The sequence below is a fragment of the Harpia harpyja genome, chromosome 5, assembly GCF_026419915.1.
Source record: "Harpia harpyja isolate bHarHar1 chromosome 5, bHarHar1 primary haplotype, whole genome shotgun sequence".
NCBI classification, from domain to species: domain Eukaryota; kingdom Metazoa; phylum Chordata; class Aves; order Accipitriformes; family Accipitridae; genus Harpia; species Harpia harpyja.
Window position 1 is genome coordinate 62,209,711 of NC_068944.1, and position 24,948 is coordinate 62,234,658.

The 24,948-nt window shown below is 35.4% G+C and overlaps 1 protein-coding gene across 1 annotated transcript in view; it reads right to left on the minus strand.

Moving 5' to 3' along the window:
* Positions 1-24,948, minus strand: part of CSMD3 (CUB and Sushi multiple domains 3) — a 767,625-nt gene that overhangs the window by 672,403 nt on the left and 70,274 nt on the right. The window contains exon 2 of the mRNA XM_052787755.1: positions 5,583-5,805. Coding sequence (XP_052643715.1) covers positions 5,583-5,805 — 223 coding nt within the window. The remainder of the gene's footprint in view (positions 1-5,582; positions 5,806-24,948) is intronic.

Sequence of the window (24,948 nt, forward strand, 5' to 3'; positions counted from 1 at the left end):
TCTTCTTTTGAAGACCACACATAGTGAAATTTTCTGATGTTTTTTACCAGAACATTCTGGTAGACTTCTCATTTTCTAAATAAATTTATTTTTAACTTTAGAAAATATATAATTTTGGCTACTACAAAATTGCTTTCTGAACATAAACATATGAAAGATTCTTTTAGTCAATACAATGAGATAGAAATTTAGTGGATTGAATTATCCAGTTTATCCCAGTAAAATTGCAGCGGGCATGTATTTTTTCTCTGTTTAAAATAGATCTGAATTTGTTTCATTGATTTCAATGCAATGTTAATTTTGTGATGAATATTTAAATGTCAAATCAATTAACCAATTAGGTACTGGTAATTTTGGAAAATACATTCCCTTGGAACTGTGAACGGAGCTTGGGTATATAATCACAAGTTATTATTCAATTATTTAAAGCTATTTCTATTATCACAGTGCAAACTGGGGTAACTAATTAGAGGAAAAAATTATATTTTAGAAAACTATTGAGTCTGACATCTCTTTTAAAAGTAGTGAAGCACCTTACTCCTTAAAAAAAAGGACAAACATACTCTTTGATATTTACTGATAGTATATTATGCCTTATGCTCAGAAATTTCTGAAAAAAACAGAAAACAAAATATTACCCAAGTTACAAAGTAAAATACTTGCAAGGAAATGTCAGAATTGAGGTTGCCATTCTCTCCTCCACCTACACATGCACCATCTCACTGCCACTAATAGTGTAGTTTAACATTAATTGTGGTTTCTCTACAACTGTATCCCTGTCCCTGCCTCCTGTATGAGCCCCTCAGCCGTACTCTGTGGGGAGCTTAGCTCTATCCCTGGCCACATTGCTTTTGCTCACAGCTGGACTCCCTGGATGGCCCCTGGACCTGGTTCATTGCTTGCCATGTAGGGTGCTGTCAATGGACTCTGTTACCAGTCCCCGGCTCTGCCCCTTGTGTTCAGCCCCTGCAGAATTGTGCCCTGTTGGTAAGAGCACAGCCTGAGTGGGGTTATCCTTGGCTCCTGCCTCGTGGCCCTTCATGGAGCAGCCCTGCTTGTGCCACTCCCTAATATATGGCAGTAGCTACTGCAGTGAATTACCTGTAAGTTATACTAAAAAATATTTTCATAACATGCAAGAGGTCTCATCAGCTGACCCAAATTGACTTTTGCAAAGCAGTTGATTTATGTGAAGTTTTATCAGTTCAAATCATACCTTCCGTGAACTTAATTTAAAAGCGGGATTTCTTATCACTAGTGCAAACAAAACTCTTGTTTCTCAAGCTGGGCACCCGGAAAATTGAGAACTTGTTTTTGATATGCATCTTCAAAAAGCTTGGCTGAAATGATTCCTCTAGTAATACACACAAAAACTATGTGAAAGGCAGAAATTCTGAAAAAAATGGAACAAGAGTTCTATCTGGAAATGCAACACGTTCACTCAAAATAGCAGTCAGAAGTATTAGCTGCTTTCCAAAATAAGGTGTATACAAAGTTGCAATTTAAAAGTATCATATAAAACCAATCCTGATTCTTTTTTTTTTTTTTTTTTAGAGGGGAGCTAGATGTATAAATATGAAAGAAAGAGTACACAAAAGTCACAAAGATACACATGGAGAGCAGCAAGGAAGCCCTAAAAATAGACGGTGTCTATGACATGACCCAGAAAGACTCCCAAGTATGAAATTTTGCTAAAAGCTTGGTTCAAATACAGGAAGTAATACTATCTTTCTGCAAAAATATTTTTTTGTAGGTGATTGCAAATATGATTTATGGAAAGATTTTTTTTTTCCCGTTTAGTTCAAAGCTTTAAACTATTCTATATTTTCTCTATAGTTTGAGGCAAAGATCTAGCATATTAAATATGCTAAATCAAGCATATACAGTAACACAGAAATGAAATTGTAATATTGACTCTACACTTTCCGTAATGGCCATATCTGACATGCTTCTCTTCCATTTGTTATTGTTTAGCTGCCATTTAAGTGCCATCTAAACCAGTTAAGGCTGTTAAGCATTCACTGAAGACAGTCAATGACTGCAAATTTCAACAAGATTCAATTCTGAGGAGAACAATTAAACAAAGAAGTACAAAACTGCATAAGGATAGAGTCAGAGGTCATGAGCTTTACAAATACCAATCCGCAAAATCTTCTTCAGTCACATAGAAACTTCTTTCAATCAAAATATTGAAGTAGAAAAAGAAATAGTGGCCTTGTCTGAGACCGTTTGTTTAGCTGTCCAGTTATATATTTTACAAATATACCTGTATAGTCCCCTGAAAACATTTTTGTCTGTTATAAAATTAAGGGGAGGGTGACTAGCGTAATCTGATTACACCTTCATTAATGTCACTAAGTAAAATGATAAAATCCACTGTCATGCTAGAAAGAAATTTTCCACAAGCAACTGTACCTCAGTAAAACTTTACTTGTTTAAGTAAAAGCTTTTTGCAAAAATAAAACTCTAGGAAACATCACCTTACTACTTGCTACAGCAATCTGGGAAAGTAAACGTCACCACGAAAGATTTAGTAAAGCTTGCATAATTTCACTATCACACTTTCTTAATTTAAAACCCAATTCTGCACTCACACAAATGTGTACTATTTTTCTACTGCACCCACACACTGGCAAGATCTTGTAAGTCTTGCAAAAGCAGTCTATTTCAAGACCTACATGGAAGCTTAATCATCTTTTCCCTGTTAAGTGCTGACTTATTTTATTCTGTTCTACAGAACTCTGTATCCTATTCTTCACCAGAATGTAGTGGCATCCTAAATACACAATACCAAAACTTTTGAGCATGCCAGGCTTCCTTGACTTTCTTCTCAAGACACTGACATTTAAAAAAATGTATCCCAAAGCTCCAGCTTTGAAGGCTTAGTTTAATATAAAAAGAATCTTGGACACATATAATCTATATATGCAGACAGGCATCTATATATTTATGCATGCAGATAGATATACATAGATACAATCATATGTGTGCACACAAATATATATAAACCTTCTCGGTAGCTTGAACAAGACATACAGAGAACAAAAATTCTGCCTTTGCAAGATATTATTTTCCTCTTCCTTCCATCCCCCTAGTTTCCTTTACGTGTTTTCTCTGAAGCTCATTAAAACTGTAACTCAGTTAAGACCGTAAGTTCCTAATAGCAATGATTGTTTTATTCTTTTGCACTTGTGCAGAATGTTGTTCACATACTCTTTCAGATTACGATTTAGAGTGGATTCACCAATGGGAGTCCTGACTGACAGTGAGGGCCTTTTTGGGCTCCTACATGTGATCAAATCTCCACGTAAATTTTATCTTTTGAGGAGTGGGCAGAAAGGAGGAAAACTACATGTTCTTGTTTTTTCTTGTGAAAGACAACCCTCAAATCTTTTAGCTATGGGTTCCCTCTTTCCTGCAGCTGGTATCAGAATTGCATACAAACACTCATGAAACAGAAAATAAAAATAGAAACAGAGAAGTACAAAGAAAAACAATTTCATTAGAGATACATTTCTCCATATCTGCTGACTGTTACCCATTTGACAAACAGAATTCACACCCTGCACAGATTTGAGATGAAGAATTTTACTGCTCTACTTTCCTTCTAATACCATGTTACATTTTCTTTGTAGTGGACAGATGCTGGACTGTTGCACAATAGTTCTAAAAAAAAATTTCATTACCAGTGAATCAACACTTGCCATATAATATTATAAAAACACATCCCTTTATTGGAGCAGCACTTGCAAAGTAAATTGAAACTGGATGTTCCCTGATTAGGAATACATATTACATTCTTCATCACAGTGTCATAGAACCATAGAATCATAGAATGGTTTGTGTTGGAAGGGACCTTAAAGATCGTCTAATTCCAACCCCCTTGTTGTGGGCAGGGACATCTTTCACTAGATCAAGTTGCTCAAAGCCCCATCCCACCTGACCTTGAACACTTCCGGGGATGGGGCATCCACAACCTCTCGGGGCAACCTGTTCCAGTGCCTCACCACCCTCATCATAAACAATTTCCTCCTCATACCTAATCTAAATCTACCCTCCTCCAATTTAAAACCATTGCCCCTTGTTCTGTTGCTACAGGCCCTGGTAAAAAGTCTCTCTCCATCTTTCTTATAAGCCCCCTTTAAGTATTGAAAAGCCACAACAAGGTCTTCCCAGAGCCTTCTCTTCTCCAGGCTGAACAACCCCAACTCTCTCAGCCTTTCCTCATAGGGGAGGTGTTCCATCCCTCTGATAATTTTCATGGCCCTCCTTTGGACCCAGTCTAACAGGTCGATCTCTTTCTTGTCCTGGGGACCCCAGAGCTGGATGAAGTATTCCAGGTGGGGTCTCATGAGAGCAGAGTAGAGGGGAAGAATCACCTCCCTCAACCTGCTGGCCACACTTCTTTTGATGCTGCCCAGGATACAGTTGGCTTTCTGGGCTGCAAGTCCACATTGCTGGCTCATGTCCAATTTTTCATCTACTGATATCCCCAAGTGCTTCTCGACAAGACTGCTCTCAATCCATTCGTCCCCTAGTCTGTATTGATACTGAGGATTGCCCCAACCCAGATGCAGGATATTGCACTTGACCTCATTGAAATTCATGAGCTTCTCACAGGCCCACTCCTCAAGCCTGTCAATGTCCTTATGGACGGCATCCCTTCCCTCAAGCGAATTAACTGCACCAGTCAACTTGGTGTCATCTGCAATCTTGCTGAGGGTGTACTCAATCGTGCTGTCCATGTCATTAACAAAGATATTGAATAGTATTGGTCACAGGGACACCACTTTTTGCTGATCTCCATTTGGACATTAAGCCGTTGACTGCAAATCTTTGGATGTGGCCATGCAGCCAATGCCTTATCCGTCAAATAGTCCACCCATCAAATCTGTATCTCTCCTATTTAGCAACAAGGATATTGTGTGGGACCATGTCAAAGGCCTTACAGAAATCTAGGTAGATGACAACTTGACATACAGAAATCAAGATAGATGATAATAAAGATAGCTAGCAAATGTATGGATAATATATCTGTTGCTTATTATGTATCCCTCAAGCCACAGTCTTCCAGAATTGGACATCTGGGCCATGACTTTGAAGTAGACACTGATAAAAAATGTTCTGTGACCCATCACACTCTTGATTTTTCACTCTTGTAATCCCTTAGTGTTAGAAAATGCTCATACGCAACTGCAAAAATTACCTATTCTATCTTAAATATGTTATCTTTTTCTGATCTCTCTCAAAAGCCTCCTGTTGCAAAGATTACAAAAGTTCCACCACTACTAGATCATGCAAACTGAGACCTCTACATGGCATATTCACTTTACATTCATTTATCCATGCTTATATGCTTATTAATTAATTATGTTTTGTTGAGACAAGATTAATTTTAGCACTTTTACTAGAATTAAAGCACACCATATAGATTTTAAGACACTTATGATTAATTAAGGAAAGTGCACCTTAAAGTCTACATAAGAAAGAATCTATAACTTTAAAATATTAGCTTTAACTATTTTCTCAGATATTTTAAAGATAGGAATACAAGTTACATTTTAATAATATTTATTCTTTACCTTGTCCTAAAGTTTGCAGGATGAGGATGCCCATCATACAATGACAAATAATCATATTCTTCTTCTAGAGCAAAAGACTGAAAGACGATCTGTATTCTGTTTCTTTCTTCTGCTATTATAACCCATGTACAGTTTGCACCATTTGGATATCCATATGGGAAGCCAGGGCTTTCTATAGTGCCATTAAGTCCTTTTAATGTTCCACCACAGGTATAAATAAATCCTAAAAAAAACCCAAGGAAACAAAAGTTAGCAATCCATTTTTCTATCAACCTTCAATAAAATACATCATTGGAACGAATGATTTCTAAAAAGTTATCAAAATACTTCTTTGTGAGTACTGCATTTAGAAAGGTAAACCCCATGTTTTAATACAAGTCCTGGCTACTTATTGCAAAACAAGCCCACCCACCTAACAAATGTGTTTTCCATACTGTTTATGTAAAGACATATGGTAGCATCTTTGCAAATAAATATATATAAACAACATCTATGACTAAATTTCGTTGCCTATGAGGCAAAGTATTTGTGTCAGTTCCCTTTTTTGTAAAAAGGAAGAGAAGCAACCAGAGCAAAGTAAATGAGTCTTCTTTTGGTGAAGGTCTGATACAGGTTAGATCTATTAACCTTCTGTTACTCCTCCCCAGATTTTGGGACTGGAAGAGGCTGAAAGGCTATTTATTATGAACAAGCTTTTTCCAATCAATAATTCTGGTTTATGAAAGCTGTGTAATTAAAGAGTCAATGTGAAATAGCCATCTGTTGCATCATTATATTATCTCGTGTAAATAACTGCCTTGTGTATTTGTAACCAGAAAGAACTTAGTAAGCTTTTCTATATCTAAATAAAATATTAAGATGAACAGCTTATGTATTTTGACTGACCCTAAGTGGATGTTATTATTTAACCCCAGTAGTCAGCTAAGCCCCACACAGCCGCTCACTCACTCCCCCCTGGTGGGATGGGGGAGATAATCAGAAGGGTAACAGTGAGAAAACTCGTGGTTTGAGATAAAGACAGTTTAATAGGTAAAGAAAAATCTGTCCATGTAAGCAAAGCAGAATAAGGAATTCATTTGCTACCTTGGCAGGCAGGTGTTTAGCCATTTCCGGGAAAGCAGGGCTCTATCATGCCTAACAGTTACATGCGAAGACAAATACCATAACCGTGAACGTCTGTCCCCACTTCCTCCTTCTTTCCTTCAGTTTTTATCACTGAGCATGATGTTATATAGTATGGAATATCCCTTTGGTCAGTTGGGGCCAGCTGTCCCAGCTGTGTCTCCTCCCAGCTTCTTGCCCATCCCCAGCCTATCTGCTGGGAGGGACAGCGTGAGAAACAGAGAAGGCCTTGACACTGTGTAAGCACTGTTCAGCAATAACTAAAACATCCTTGTATTATCAACACTGTTTTGGTCACAAATCTAAAACATAACACCATAAGATCTACTATGAAGAAAATTAACTCTATCCCAGCCAAAATCAGTACAGTGGGTCAAAGGTGAAAAGTGCATCTGCCAATAGATCCTTTTTAACATGATTATCCCCAAATGTCAGAAATAGCCTCTACATTCAAAAGCCAAGTTTTCTTGGACTATCAGCAATTTTCTTTTTATATAGAAAATCCATTTTCTGAGAAAAAATAGAAACAAGAATAATTATAAAAATATCTCCCCCAAGTCACTGCGTACTGGCAGGGCAGGTCCTTTTCTATACTCTTGCTGTCAATTCTAATGCTCAGTTACAGCAGTTCCTAACTCCTCTAGGTCCTTAGGATATTTTTTCTTTCCACCAGCTTTGCAGTCTGACTGTAGGTCTACATCCCCTTTCCAGGCTTTCTGCTGTCTTATCCCCTAAACATTAGACCAGTTTTCCTGCTTTACATTTGTCACCCCTGAAAAGCTTCTCTTCTCCAAGCGTGCTCAAAGCAAGCCCCCTCTGCTAGTGGGGGGATTTCATCAACTGAGAAAAAACACAAAGCACTCAGCTGCTCAGTATGCTCTTTCAGAGAAACATGATATACATTTCATAACAAACTACAAACAAACAAACCAGATGCCGTCTCTTTAATTATACACATATGTATATATTTGAGCTCATTACGTCATCTTCTTTATGGCATATTCACAAGCTTGTCTTTGTGTTGAGCATCTAAATGTGCAGAGACCCCTTTCTATGAAGTACTAAGCAGAAATCTCTTCAGATTTTACACTCTGTATTGCTACACTGTAAAGTAACTTTTGTTGACAACAGAAGAGGGACACATCCAATATTTTTATCTTGGCTTTTCATATTTATCTCCAATGGTGAGAAAAGATGCCTCTTATGAAGTGTAATTACTCTTTTACTACAAATATCAGTATATCATAGATATATAGGACAGAGCGGGATTGGAAGATCCTCTTGGAAAGTAATTAGGGCTTTGTTTGCCTCTTCTGACATGTATAGCAAATTTTACCTTCTACTTGAAATTAGCTTAGAGAATTGATTTTCATATCAGTGCCTACGCACTTCATTTGTTATCAGCCTTCATTGCTAGGAGTCTGTTTTATTTATGTCTTTCTGCATCTCCCTCATATACTCAAACTATTTTTAAATCTCCTTTATGTGTTATTATTTATTATTTAAGCTCAGCTGTTTTATATAGCACTTTAAAAATCTTTTGGAATGCAGTTTGTGTGCAAGTCACTTCACAAAACTAAACTATTTACTCATCATAAGATCTTCATCCTAGAGATCTAGCACCTCCCACCAAATATAGTTACTGGAATAAGACTTTTAAAATAGCTAAGTGTACATATATTTATAAATTTAGTTTTTCCTAGAAATCTCTTGCTGAGGCCTACTTCAATTGAATTAGAGAAAAATCTTAGAGTGAGAGACACTTGAAAATTAAATAGCATGCGCTGTTAACTTCTATGCATCTCTCCAGACCAAGCGTGGAAAGCACAGTGTGAATTTTGGCTCAATGTCATAATACAGCTCCGTAATTCAGAACACGTGTCACTGTTGCTGTATCTAAGTCAGGATAGCTATCAATTACATATGTACTATTCTGTTAATTCAATGCAAGCTGTAAAGAAAAACTCAAATAAGTCTTCTGTGACCAAAATAAAATTATTTTTTTCTAAAAAAAGAACAGAGCCAAAACAATGAGAAAGTACCCTGTGAGATAACACACTACTTATTAAGGAATGTAATGCTTCATATTGTATCCAATAATTGTTCCTATCTATACATATATATGAAATATAAATTTCCGTGACACATAAAAGTTCCACTTATACCTTTTACTCTATATTCAAACTGTAACAAAAGAGAATTAATATGCTGCAAGATGATATAACTTGGATATTTTTCAGCAATAACCAGCAGAATGTAATACAGCTATACACGTGTCAGAAGATACATTTTTAATTCCAAGAATGGAAAAAACAAACAATGAAGTTTGATTTTCATTGGTCTACTCTTTTAGTCTGTAAAATAAAAAAATCATGCCAACAGAATCCATACAACGTGCACTTTAATCTCTACTTTCGTATGTTAATCCATTCTGTAATGCTCTTCACCTTGGCAGACCAACTTGGTTACATTCAAAATAGACAACATGCATTAACTGACTGGGCTGATCAAATGTTGAAAACATGACATGCCTTATTTTCACAAGGCAAAACTTATGCTGGAATAACTGATAGCATACACTGTGATCTTTTTCATCTAGATTTCAGAACTAGCGTTCAAACCAGACTTTACTTCCAAACTGTTTTTCATTAAAGAGAAGATTTGATTCAAAGCATGAGAGAAAGAATTTTGAAAAGCTTGAAGTTAGACTAGAAAAGAAAAATACTTGTTGAAGTGTGAAGATGAACAACAGCACTGATGATATTCTCTTAGTAGTTAGTATGATTCAAATTTTCCATTGCATTGTTTTCTACCAGATTTTAAAATTTAGATGTTTAATTCTCATCAATTTTACATGGATAAATATTTATTGAAATCAGAAAACACTGCTGTTCTTCCTGATTTCAGTCATCCTTTGATTCATTATGGGATTACAGTAAACGTCAGTAACAACAGTTCTTACTTAATCTATTTGACTTTCATTGCCTTCTAACAAAGCAAGTAATACACCATATCCACACCCTTTGCCCTTGGATGTCCCATAACTGTACTCACTCAATACACAAAATTGTCTTTTTCTTTTCCTCCTGACCATTCAATTATACTGTTTAATAGTATATTTCTACAACCCTCACCTTCCAAGTACTCCACACCTTTTGTTTAATCTCCTTTGGTTAATGTATTCTTTAATAGTAGTCATCACCATAAGATAATTACAGTGTCTGCCTTGATTAACACATTTACACATTTCTAAGTTGCTTATGTATTTCCTTTTAAAGAGGTGTTTAATACTTGCTGTCGTTTACCTTAAGAGCAAACTGAGAAAAGGGAAGATGAGTTGTTCACATGCTGCTTTTTTTTTCTTCTGTCTTTTCTGATATCCCGATCTTCTTTCATCTCTTTCACTTGCACTCACCTTAAAGCACAGTCAATCATATCCTAAAGTATTCCTTAGCCATGTCATCCATGTTCATCTCCCTTTTTTTGTGCAAGCTACCTATTTGCAAAATTGTTCTTTTCCCCCAAGATGGTAGTCCTCCTCCATGCAGAATCCATCAACTTTACTCACTTGTGCCTCCTGCTCTTTGCATGTTTCTGCAACACCTTTTTCTATTTGTGATCTTTGATCACCTGACTGTCTTTGGCAGCAAGGAGCAGTTAATTTTCATGACGACCATAAATCAGGAAGGATTGTTCTCCTAATTCTCTTCTGTTGTGCTAGATTCTCTTTCTGTTGACTTGCATTATCATCACCTCAGGTTTTATGGTGCCTGTGTGTTCATCCTTCTTGTTTCCTTATTCTCTCCTATAGTCCTGTTTCTGAAACCTCTTGCTTTTGTAGTTTCATATTATACTCTCGCATGTGTTTGTTAGCACTTCAAAGAACCTATTGAAATGCTACAGTGATAGATTTCATAGTCATGTGAACCCTTCCCTGTTTCGTGAACCCTTTTCTCCCTCTTACCAATCCTTCCTTTATTTGGAAAATATATACACAGTCTTTCTTTCTAAACCATCTCAGCTTCTCTATCATTTTAATTGTTCTGACATGCCTTACACCAAGACCTTTGAGCCCATTTACAAAATGGAGAAGAGGAAGCTCTCATCAGATGTAATGACTGTATTTTACTTTGGACTATGTTTTAAATTTACCTTTTTATCTCTTCTCATCATTAGTTCTCTTCCATTTATGCTTTTCCATTTCCCAATAAGCCTCTTTTCTGCATAAAACAAGCTTCCTTTCTCTAACCTCAACTTCCAACACAAAGTTTTATTGGCTTTTTTCACATCACTACAAACATGCAAGATAATTGCCTCCTTTAATATAGTGGATCTAGTTCCTTCCTACTCTCCACCTTTATCTCTGCCTCCCTCAAATACTTGCATACTTCTTTCTTTCTCTACTGTGCTTTGATAACAGGTGTGACTGGTGACTTTTACACTGAGGACACTCACTGGTGTCCCTTCCTACCAGAACATTATAACTCCCTGGCTTTTTCTGAGTCTCATTTTCCTCCTGTGCTAGGAATGGAAGGTGCACATACCAGCAGCAACCCTGCACCACAGCACACCAGAACCAAAGTATGCTGCACCCCTGTAGTAGTCTGCAGTGGGGTAGGTATCCATACCAGCTAGAAGGCATTAGAGCTGCTGCTGTTTCAGAAATGTCTATCTTGTATTCATATGGACCTCCATGCCTGTTTTACCCAATACTCTACTTCAAAGAATCCTTCCCACAAGCTTTTACAATGAGCTTTCTACCAGCTGAACAAAGTCTACATTTAATATTTCACCTGACCATTAAAAAAATCCAAATAACCACAGATTGATTATGTGATTTTTTTCTTTTTTAAGTGGTTATATCTATCTCTGTGGGTTGGATTTTTTTGCTTTCTATTTTTGTCAATCATTCTTTTTTTTTACATATAATGCTTATTTCCTTGATTTTAGGCTGTTTTCTTTAGTCTAGAGAAATTCCAGACATGCCTAATAAAGCCTTGTAAAAACCACAAAAATCTTGTGTTTGTGAAGTGCACAATGTAAGAGCAATACCATTGTAGCGCCTCTGTGAAAATCAGCTGAGTTCCAAGAAATTTAGGATTTCTTAACTAGATTGCCATTTCATTTCAGTTTCTTCTTAAAATCATTTGCTTTCACAAACAAGATATTTGAATGCTTAATCTCTGCGCAGCTTACTGGAAATTGTGCCAATATGTAGACATTATAAAGTGTTCAAAAGAAGCTTGTTTTAAGACTCTTTCTTTATCTATGGTTTGTATCATTTTAAGGTTATGAGAAAAGATGGTTATACTTCTTTGCAAATAATTGGGTAAGATAGACTGTCTTGCCCTTGCATAAGTTATAACAAGGTGCCAAAATGACTTTTCCAATCATTTGGTAGGGTTGGCTGGAAACCCTATAACAAGCTCAGTGGAACTGGTACAGAATACCAGCCAAAAAGAAGCTTTCACTGTAAAGTAATTATCACTGCATTTGAAGAACTTTATGGAAGTACTGTTTTTCCTCCAAAGAGTAATTTCTCATCTCTGTTTCAGCCACCTTTTCTGAAAGAGGCTCAGAAATATTTTAGTGTTGTCTTCCACTTGTCTCAGCTGTGAAAACTGGAAGAGGGACAAAAGATTCTGCCCCCTCATGTCAACATTGAGCATGTTTCTTCCTTTAAGAAACATAAAGTCTAAAAACAGCAAGACGGCTCATGTTCACATGGAATGCATCCTGAGGAGCAGAAGGCTTAAAATGGCAAGATGGCAAAATAAACAACTACATCTCATTTAACAAAAGCATCCACAACATTTTTGTTACATATATTGAAATAAATATTTATTCTCATTGTGTGTATTTCTTGTTCTACAACAGAAAACTGTTGGTCATTTCCTATAACTGAAAACTAAAAGGCTTTAACTTCAGTACTGTCATCAGTCTTTAAGGAACTTTAAAAGAGATGTAGCATAAATCTACCACCCCGTAAGTAATTCAACAGAAGATTGTCACTTTCACAGGAAAATATAGGTTTTTTTCCCTTACCCTTAGGCACTTAATTACTTTGGTTTGTATGTAACTCTTTGACAGCAAATAGTCCTCTGCTTCTATTTTAAAAGCATTGCTACCACCACCACAGATGAAAGTCTGATTTCAACAAAAAGTCAGCTGAAATACACTCAAGATTTTATCCCCAGTATGTGATTAACTTCTCTTTTAAGGTTATTTCACTACTTCTCTCCTATTCCTCATGTAATATCTCAAATGCTTTGTAGACAAGGGATCATCTGTTCCAAAATAACTGCCTCCTTGCTCATGCAGCCAGAGAAGGGTAATCTCTCAGATGTGACAAACATCTGGGCAATTGAACTAGACATAAAAACAAGAGAGGACATTTGGAATCTCATCACAGAATGAATTCAAAATCCTCTCCGGGATTGAAAGCCTGCCATATTTAAAACTCCTCACACATACTAGCGCTGCCAGACTTGTAGGGGAATAAGATTTCTTATGTTTGGAGAGATTGCAGATAGATATTAAAAGTGTTTGGGATTTTTAAAGAACATTTGGATTTCAAATAATAGAATTTCTGGCCTCAGTGGCATTTGGCCACCCTGCTTCTCTCTCCTGTGTTTAAAAATAAACATTTTGAGCTATGACTTCCTCATTTTAGGAGAACCAATTGTGAAAAGCGCCTTCATTAGTACTCTGACCCTGCACTCTTTTTTCTTCTTCTACCTACTCTTCCTGCGGCTCTTCCACTTGAAAAGTGAAAAGTAACCAGCATGCAACCAGAAATTGATCCAGGAATCTTCCCAGCAGCCCTAAAGAGAATACCATATAAAAAGTATGGCTGAAAATTAATTAATGCAGATTTCATGTTTGATTACATGGGAAATTTACTCTGTGGAAAAGATATGAATAGAGATTCCACTGTAAAGATGAGTTGTTGAAAGAATTATACAACCACTGCAATAGCAGATCAAACTAAAACTTCTGAAGTAGTTTACCATTTGGTTGAATCCATGAAATATTTTTATTTTAGAGCTTCATTACTGTTGTATTTATTTCTTATTATATTTTAAGTGTTGGTAGAGAAAAGATTTTGCTGCAAAGTACAGGTTTGTGGGTCTCTAGGATATAAGTAGATAACGGCTTAAAAAGTTGTATTTGTTAAAAAAATAAAAAAGACTAAATTAAGTTGTCCACAGCAGAATAACTAATTAACAATACTGTGAAATTGGTAAATATCAGAATTCTTAAAAAAGGGAAAGAGTCACACAATAAGATGTTTCAAGAGTTTTCACTCTTAGTACTAGTGGAATACAAGCAAATACCCTTTTTAACAAAAAAAGTTAAAACAAAAGTAACTTCTGAATAAATTAAGACATGTTTATTACTACACTTTTAAATTAAAGTTCAAATGTCCAAAAACCTTAATTACAGTTTTCACACTAATTGTAATGTAACAGCAGAATAGTCAATATAATGCTGACTTGAATTCCTTAAATTCAAAGCCCATCGGCATACACAGTAAACCTCTGCTATTATATAGCTGGTTCATTAAAATCTAGGATCTGGGATATGGACCCCTGTAATGAGATTCACACAGAGACTTAATCTAGTGAAGAAAAAAAAAAAAAAGAAAAACACAATTACAGTACGTTACATCTGGTAGTTTGAAATCTTGCAGTAATTCAAGATAGTGACAGAGAACAGATTATTGCAAATCTAAGTAACCTGTTGAAATTAGTATATAGCTTTAGAGAAAAAAAACCCAACAGTTTCCATAATCCTTCTAAAACACCATAGATTTAGTCAAACTCAAAAAGGGAGGGGGGAGAAGGGGGAAGAAAACCCAGAATGATGAAAAAATTTCCAGTAAGCATTCAGATAGTAAATAAACATTATCAAATAAATATGATGCTGGTTTGAAATGACTTCAACAAGATTAGAAAAGACTTTGAAGACTCAGTGCTGGAAAATCAGGAGAAAATTAAGGCTCTGTTTTAAGTTTCTGCCAATAGAAATTGAATGCAGGAATGACTCAGTATTTACTGCACACTACTGCAGACGGTCTTCCTATATTCTGTTTCCTTCTTTCAAAAAATAACAGACGACCTTCTACAGAAGGTTGCTTCTGATGTAAACAACCTAGAAATTCTTCTCATTTACTCACAGGGATTACCTTGAGAAGAGATGTAATTTTTAAAAACAAAAACCTTTTTGCTTTAGACCACATGAAAATTCAGACCTTTGAAACTCTGCTATAAACTTGGGATGAAAAAAAATATCTACCTAACGTTTTATGCTTCTGAAACTTTGTCATTCTCAGTGAAACATCCATAAAAACTTGATGACAATAGCTACCCTGTGATGGATGCCATTACTATGGGGTTTGGACCGTTGTACCAAATGCACTCCATGTGCTCTACAACAGCCTAAACTACCTGAGGGCAGCAAAATTAAAGATGTGTTCAGAATAAAGGGAAGCAGCAGTTGGAAAACCCAACAATAGTCTTTGATCTACTCCAAACAGTGACAAAACTTTTTGAGTTAAATAGCAGACAGATTTGAATTAAATAGGCAGGATCACAACCCCTTTAGTGAATGTATTAGCAAATACAGCTTTTCTGAAGATGGGCAAGTGGAACAGAAGTTAAAAAGAGAAAATACAGTGAAGATCACTATAGAGTAAAGCAAAAAATGTCCTTCCATAAGTAGACACATAGAGAAACACACAGTTGTGACAATATAGCACACTGGGATGGGTTTTCTGTTTTTCATTTCCTAGATCATATAATAATGAAAAAATGCCACCACTTCAAAAATCAAAGAGCCACAGACTATATAAGGGTCAAGTGAATGCAGAGAGGTCAGAAGAACTTATCACAAAGGATTTGATACTATGGAACAGTTTCTGACACAGTTTTTAAAAGTGAAGGGAGAACAATTTAAACAACTTGGAAACTAATGATTGTCAATGATAGATATTCAAGCATTATATTTCTACATATTTTTCTTTTTGAAGTCAGATTTTATGAATTAGGAATCTCACATCAAGCTACAGATTTTAAACAAATTTTATCTCATATCCCTTTATTTTTTGAACTTTTAACAGGTATTACCACAGTGTTTGTAGTAAATCTGTTTATGATTTTAATGATAGGTTATTAAACTGAAGTGTCTGTACTGAGGTATTTAGGATTTTTGTAAAATAAAACACACCAAAACCTCCAGACATAAAGAACACTAGACCAACCAGAAAGTTTAGTCAGTAATAGTCTTTTGAAGAACAACGTTTTATGTCCACTTCTTAAAATAATGTATGTTGTAATAGGGTTTCCTCAAGAACTACCATAGATCTTTTTTAAAAACATAAATTCATTCTGTCTTCATTTACTCATAAATTTTCTAAAAAAAGTAATTTTTTATTGCAGCAGCCTTTTACAATAAAAAAAAAAATTCTTCTTCTCATCTATAAATCTACAGACTGTTATGATTTTTTCAATGCTTTCATGTGTCTGAATGCAAAGGTAATTTCTCAGATATTGTCAGTTCTGTTAATATTTTAATTTTGAATGAATTCCCATTGTACATTTTTAAATTTGCAGTAGGTCAAAGTATTAACATCTTTACCATATACTTCTTTCTATGTGTCATAATTTTTTTTTTTTCATAAGCCATAATATAAATTTCAGTAGTCAGTTGAGGCAGTATAGACTGAGGCAAGATCAAAAATAGGATAAAAAGAAGAGCATCTTTAATCACGGACTTATGTCAGTTTGTAAGATTTTTTAATGAGACCTCATTTATTGATATCACTAAAACAGTAACTTTAGTATTATCAATATTGTTTATATTACATTAATTGCCACTAATTTTTTCTATTTAAAAAGCAAACATCACCACTGGAAGGTTTTACTCTAAAATATGTAGTATTTAACAAATAAAATAATTGGCTAAAAAGAAAAACAGAGACGGTCTACTTCTCTATACATTGGAAAATACTGCAAAGTCATGGAAAATTTTCTAGAAAAGGTGATAAAACTGCTGACAATACTACTCTACAACAGGAGGACTACAAAGGTGTTCAACTTTCTGGAATTGATAGCTTCTTGAAATGACCTAATTTTTTAGAACATTTAATAGAGATAACAATGCTAAAAATTTACAGAGCCAAGCAATATAGTCAAGTGCTATTTCAGGTTTTATTTTGGTCCTAATGGTCCCAGGACCATTGAAGCTGTTGCTATTATTCTATATGTTTATCCTGGTCCTTTCCAGAGACAACCTGCTTCATTGCAGAGGCAGTCAGATGAACTGCATACCTCAAGCTGTCAAGGAGGAGCCCAGCATATTATGGTAAAATGTTGGGAGTTTATGTGAATAACTAGGTTTTATACTTCAGCCGATAAGCAGTTTCCCTGGGCAGCTGTCCTTACTATGACAGTGAATTACAGAGAAAGGGACAAGGGAGAGCACATTAACTGATTCATTCACCGCAGCTGATTTTGCAAGTCTACCAAGTGAGATAAAAATCACCACGTAGAGTCAACACCATCAAGAAAAGCTGAATTTTCTCTCTGCCTGGCTAGTTAAAACTTGGAGTTACATTGTGACCATTTGCAGAAAGGAGAAAGAGGAATAAATATTTAATGGTATCAGTGGTGTCTTCCTTTCCTTCCTCCCTTGAAAATAACAGAGAAACAAAAACCCAACCACTCCATCCCAGCATCAAAGAAAAACCCATTTGTTCTCCAGAACTGACCAGTTACCCTTTTCCATATTCCTGCCAAAAACATCTTCTAACCAAAAATTCTGGGTCACCCGAACTTGGGGTGCAGAACAAAGTTAGACAAAATGGTTACATGAAAAACCAGACTGAAGAATTTCTGTAGAAAAGGAATATATAAAAACATGTAATGATGGAAAGAAAACCAATAAAGGCAAACAGCACAGCACTGAAGTTGCAGAAATGGGAAGCAAAAATATTTAGATAAATAGTTCTGACTTGGATGGCGTAGTTTAACTTGGCATGTAAAACTGTTTGAGACAACAGTTATACCATTCTATTTGAATAAATTATTCTTGTAAATACTGAGATTTTATTGTTGGTTAAATATCTTCATGTTCATTTGTAAGGGGCAAAGGAATTTGGCATATTACTTACTTTTTGCAGTATCTTCAGATTGGAATTTGGACAGACTTTAGTAAATGCACTAGGTATTAATCATTCACAAACGCCTCTTACATACTATTACACTATTACTATTCCTATGCAAACACTTTATGCATGGGAAAAATGTAGATGTCTGGTCTGAGTCTTTCTTCTTGGGTTTCATCTTATATCAGCACCAAAAAAAATGGTGCTAATTATTTCTTGAGACTTAATGATGATTTGTTATATAATAGCCCAAGGCATAGCCTTGGACATTCAGTTTCTCTCTCCTAGGCATTAATACTCAGCAGGGGCCTGTGTCTTTTCTTACGAAGTAAGCAAACCAGAATTTTCTATTAAATTATGTGACTTTACATCTTTAATTGATGTGCTCCCTGGTTTTAGCTTATTTCACCTTTTGGCAACTGTTACTCCAAGTGTCTCATCCATTCTGCAGTACTGATGTCTGCTTTCAGTAGCTAATATTTCTGAAATTAATCAGTACCCCCCATTTCTAAAAAATTGCTGGTAATAGTGCCACTGGCTTATCATAAATAATCATCCCCTCTGACATGACAAACTAGCTCTAACAGGAAAGCTATTACTTTGAAACAAATTCTACTGCATTGAAACATTCTCAGCAGTAAAGAATCTCAGTAGAGTATTAAAGCTTGTTCAATTCCAAACAAGAAGAGAGACCTTTGTGTCTTTCTCAGGCTGAATCAGTCGTATTCTCGTTATTAAATATTAGATAATAGCAATGTCTTGCCTAACAACATTTTCAGGTGGGAGGCACTATTTTTGTAAATCTTTAAAAACTGTGTACTTTGATTTTTATTTTAATATTAAAAAAATAAGCATTTGATCTTTCTGGCACCTTGGTATAAATATTAAGGGGCCCATTTTTTAAAATCTTTTTTTTCCTAAACCAAAGGCAGGTTATTGTGTTGTTGGTCACTGATTCCCTGCTGCTTTGGATTAATTGAAAATGTTGCTTGTAACTGAACAAAGACTAATACAGAGACTGCCTTTTTCATGGGTAGCATTATGAAAACATTTGATTTCAGTATACATGTCTGCGTGTGAATGCCACAAAACAGATAGACTGATAGATAGATACTAAGGCAGGCAAAGCTCATACCTCTAATACTTCTCTAGGAAAACAAAACATTCATTCTAATACACCACTGGCCACTGTGATAAGGAAATGCCCAGTCTCATCCTGCATAAGGTATAGGAGTTGTTCATAAGAAGGAAGACTTTCTAGTAGTTTAGAAAGTCAAAGAGTGCATTGTTGTATATCAAGATTAAAATATTTACTTCTTGCAGAAAGTGGGATTTGGGGAATCCAAAAAAGGACTGCAATACAAGTCCTTCAGGAAGAACCCACAGAGACTTCCTTCAAAGGTTGTGAATATTTTCTCACAGCAATTTTGAGGAAGATCTGGGTGTCTTGAATACACCAGCCACCATACCAGTAGAAACCTTAAGGACACAGGTGGCAACTTTGTTTGCTACCACGGGAGTATATTTTAAGATCTGTGTTTAGTCCCTAGATTACAACAGAAACAGCATCGTTTGATCCTGCTATCTGACAAGCAGAATCATACTATAAATGCACAGTGTATTGTTTCATTGTGCTCAGTCTGAGGCAAGTACATGGAATTTGGATTGAGTTTTGGTAAAAAAAACCCAGAAGAGTGGGGCATGGTAAAAGACTGCACCAGAGACAAAAAGCTTTGACTGAATCAAAGAGCCTGTCTCAGAGGAGATCTAACCATCTTGTGTGGCACTGTCTGTTCAGTGATGGTTGGTGCAGCTGGAAGCAGAATTGAATGAAATGTTTGGATATAACTTCATTTTTGGTTTTGCCATATAATCAAAATTTGTTAAATCAAATCTTCTTTGAATGTATATCCAAATATATTTTTATTAAGGTTTCTTAATGCCAGCATGATATTCTGGTCCAACTAAAAGTGACATCTCATGTAATAACTAACTGTTCACAGTTTTTACTGGGCTATTCAAAATTTGACTTCAAGTCCTCGTTCTCTGTGTTCTCCCAGTTTATATGTCCTGCAGAGTACTGGACATAGGTTACTTGCAAGTCAACTTCATGCTCTTATCTCCTAGGTGTCTTAGCTCTCATTAAGTTGTTACTTAGGATCAAAGCCAAATTTGCAAACCTCTATATTCTGTTTCTGTAAAAGCAGATTTGTTTTCCAGCTGTAATTGTATGTCCAGTGACTCCTCTGCCAGTGCATCCAGAACCATTTAACTGCTGAATGCAGTCCAGGGATTTAAGTCATCCTTATGTTCCACTACTGACATTTATTCTTCTTTCATCTGCTTACAAATGAGATACAAAGAGCAAAATTTTATTAAATGTGGGTGTTTACAATGTCCTAACAGCAAGGCTCCTGTTATTATTAGTGGAGTGCTGGACAATAGATTCAGTGGCACTTAGTTGTGTACATCAGACTGCAATCAAATAAACTGATTCTATATAGTCTCAGTTGGCTATAACACAGATTTAAATACCTTGATCAACTTAGACACTGGCTCTGCAGGTGCCTAATGTCAAGTGAAGGAATCCTGCCTAAGACACATCTGCATTTTAGTCCTTTCCAATGATTATATTAATGCCTTTTTTCTTCCCAAGCAAGACAAGGACAGGAGTAAAATCAGGTAAAACTGGGCAATTGCTTAGAATCCTCAGTATTGTAATTATACCTGTAAGGTTCACAGTCCTTTCTTTTCCTTTGCTTTTCCTGAATGAGATGAGGGCCAGGTAGCCAAGTAGTGCATACTCAAAATCTGGTCTCCATTTCCTACTTGCACATTACAACACAGAGTTGCCATCGTTGCTGCCATCACTGTAGTATGCACAGAAGAATGCAAGATGGCCAGCATTGGAAGGAGAAATCTGTCAGCATTTTCCATCAGTACTAACTGAAGCCATCACTTCTTGTTGGTAATGGCAGAAGCATCAAGCTGTTTTTTTTATCTCCCTCTCCCTATAACAGGTTCCTCCCAGCTCCAAGAGGTACAGAAGGTAAGTAGGCTGCTCAGCTGCTCTCTCCCTCTGTAGGAGAGGGAGATGCAGGGAATCCCAGGACAGAGTCTCAAATCCTAGAATCAGACCTTTATGTGCACAGGGTGGAGTTGATGGAGAGACGGCAGTGAAGAGGGAGAGAACAGTGTGTAGTGGCAGTACTGCTTAACCAGCTCTTCAAGAAAAACATGGTGAAAATTGTATCAGCTCTGCAGCTGGTACAAATGAATGCTCTACACTGGGTTTCTTTTTAGAGCATCCCAGTTCACGTTACACCAGTGAGCAACAGGAACAGCTTTAAGGGAATAACTGTAAGCATTCGAACAAGGGCTAGAGAGGAAAAATAGTACTCACTGAAAAACATCTTAACAGTAACCCTCTGTCTTCCTCCTTCCTACACAAAATATCTTCTCTTCTTTTTGTTACAAAACTTCTGTATCTGTGCAAAATGTGATGCAATAATGAATTTTAATTAGCACTTAGTGTGCCAACAGAAGTTTCTACAGGAGTGAGGAGTGGTATATTCATTTCTCTCTTATTTACTATCTCTATAATTAGGACTATGTGATTATGCTATCAGTGCAGTGAAACGAAAATGGAATCCACACCCAGTATGAATAATTTACCCAGTCTGCATGGAAATTACAGAATTTTCAAACAAAAGGTAATTATATTTTTCTGTTTCTCTTAATTACTTTGTTGTAATTTGAGGGATGTGACTAAGTTATTAATGCAGTGTAATAAGCTGAAATCAATGCACAGTGAACCTAACAACTTTTAAAAAATAGCACTTACTTCTTGTATGTAAAGAACGTGTTGACTTTTTTCAATTACTACGGCAAACTGCATACTATTTATGTTGTGGGGAGGGAATGTAACTGCTGCTCAGTGCATTCAAAAATCCAGATTGCTAGGCTGTAACTGTGTGCTACTAACACAATGTAATTGTTAATATTGGAAAGGCTTTTTGAATATGTAATATGAACTGGTATATCAAGGCTAAACATTGTTACCATGATTTGGGTTGATTAATAGGGTAACTCTTAGAACTCACCAGAAAGCTTAAAACCAGCAGATCTTCATTTCAAGAAGCTGAATATCTCTATGTCTGGATTCTGTGACTGCATTCAAAGCTTAAAAGTTCATTAAAGCTCTCTGAAAGTTCAGCATATGGGCAATAAGAAAATTCAGAGAGGACTTTTCAGTACTGAAAAACCAAAACAAATCATGGGGACAACTCCAAGAGGTTACCTTCAGAAAGAATCATGCTAGCACACACTGCATTTGTACTTGTCTGAAAAATGCTTATAAGAACTTAAAGAGGAAATAAGAATTTAATTTAATTGTGATTTTTTTTTTAAGTGACACAGGACTTAATGTATTAAACACCAAATGAAACCCATCCATTAGCAGTGCTTTGAAATAGGAGATTAGATACCCAAGGATGTGTCCTAATATTCAGAAATGCTGCAAATAAGGCAGCTCCTGATAAGAATCAGACTGTTCACTTACATGAATAATCAATATATTTTTAGATTTTATTTAGAAAATATAGGACACTTTCTCTAGATCTTATTCCCTTTTTTCACTTTACGATTCTGTTCACAAAAGAACTTTGCAAAGATTATTCACTTGCTCAGTCCCCCCCCATTGTAGTCCAGCAGAAATTATAAAACAATGAAAAAAACCCCAACCCTATCCATCTAATGAAATATATGATTTAATAACATTGAGGTATATTTCAAAATTATGTTCAGAATGGAGAAAATCAGAAGATTTAACTTTCTTCCTTTCTTTGTACTTTATTACTTTATCAACACTTCATAAAAATCTGTATTTTTTCTTCTTTACAACATTTTGTCAAAGATAAATCATTCGTTGTGGGTAACGTCTTCCTAGATGGTCCTATTCAGCAAAACAATCAAGCACATTCTCAACATGAGACATTCTGTTCTGCTTTGCATGTAGATTTGATTAATATTTTGCTTATGTAAATCTGTAATCCTAAATGTTTGTAGGGTTAATGATCCCACGCGGAGTAATAAACAGCAAGAATAATTGAAATAATCTATTTAAAGAGTTGTTCATGCCTCTATGAAATTATGAATTGATTTTTTTTCCTGTAAGCAGGAGTAAATCAAAACAACTTGCTTCTTGCAATTCACAAGCAATTAAAGCTTCTGTTTTTATAAAGATATAAGATATAGATTTTATTTTCATTTAAAATCCATAAACATTGAAGGTCCCAATTTTATATTAAACCCATACTTTGGAAAAAATAGCAGGTAACACCAGTCTGCTTAACAGATTTCCTTCTGAGTGTTAAGTACTGTATTTAAAACTAAATACATCTCAGTTTTTGAAATAGCACAGCACCCAATTTGTGCCATCATTAAAATGCATTCCTTTACAAGTGTTTTTGCACAAATATTCTCATTGAATTTTCCTAATGTACTATGTAACAACAGAAGAAAAATTAAAATAAAATTATATTACTTATTGAACGTTTCTGTATATCCTTACCTTTGATAATTAATTTTACTTAGGACACGAGATACTAAAATTGCCATGTAAGGGGAAAATTGTAAACAATACTGTATTTGTATCATTGTATGATAGACAATATTTTAATGTCTTGGTAAGCTTATCTGCTTTCATTTTTGCTACTTTTGTTTCATTAAATATTTGCTTCATTCAGTTACTCCATTTTTTAAAATTTTTTCAGTATTTGCTCCTAGCTTCTGCATGCATTCATTTCTTACTCAAGTTCTCATTGCAATAAATTTTATACTACTTTTTTCTGCTTCAATTTTTTTCTGCATTTTTTGACAATTTGTTTAAATACTATTTCTGTAATCTTCCCTCAGATTACTGTTTAAAATGAAAAAAAAGTGAAGATAAGTAGTTTTAGGAATAAGATAAAAGAAAATATTAATTGATTGTCAAGAGTAGTTGCTTTTAAAACATATCATCAGAGAAAACATCTCTTGATCTGTCTTTTAAACTTCATGTTATGGGAATTTATTGCCTACTTAAGCTAGTAACCTTCCTGTGGCTTGCATTACTTGCTACAAGGGAAGATGACATTGAGATATTATAGAGAAACATGCTGGAATATTCCATGTGGCCGAGTTACAAGATTTGCAAAATGCCTAGGGAATAATGCAGAAACATTAGCTACAGTTACCCTTCTCATCAGTCCCTAGATGTCAAAAAAAATTAAGTCTTAACAACAGGTAAATATAATCATATCCCTGTGAGTTTTACACTTCAATGAGTGACCCAGAATCAGGAAGATTATTACAGCTAATGAGCTCAAGAAAGATGAAAGAACACTTATGGATTTTGCACTGAGCTGTTACTGGGTTCACAAATTATGACATTCCTGGCCACTTTTCTCTTCAATTTTCTTTAACTTAATGTTTCTTGGTATTTGTTATGGCGAAACATTTATATAAAAAGTTGGAGAATGGAGTTTGTACATCATATCTTTAATTCATGAGGATCAGACCTAAATGATTACAGAATGACACAGCTACATTGACTTTGAACTAAGATAACCATACCACCTGAAGATCAAGACTTAGGAAAAAAAGAGAAGGAAAGCCACTACAGCTCTACACGATGCTATCTATAAAGTACATTGCCCTTCAAACATCTGTAAATGTCTCATTAACAAAAAACCTATAATAATTCTCCAAAATAAAGGAAAGTCCTATCTTCAGAATCAGCAGAACACTTCTGAATGAAATGTGCTTTTCTTTTCTGCCACTAGTATTTTTTTTTCTCCTTTATTATAGTACAAAACGTACTATAAAATATTTGTTTCATTATTGCAATTAAAATATATTTAGAATGAGACAGGACAAGGAGGGGACTGTGTGTTGTAGTTTTTAGAGGATCTGGATGTAAGGACTTTAATAGTAATCAGAACATTTACATTAGATTTGGAAGACCTCCATTCAAAACAGGCTCACTGGGTATCTTCCATGACCCTCACCCCACCCCTCCACTTTCAGAAACAGAAA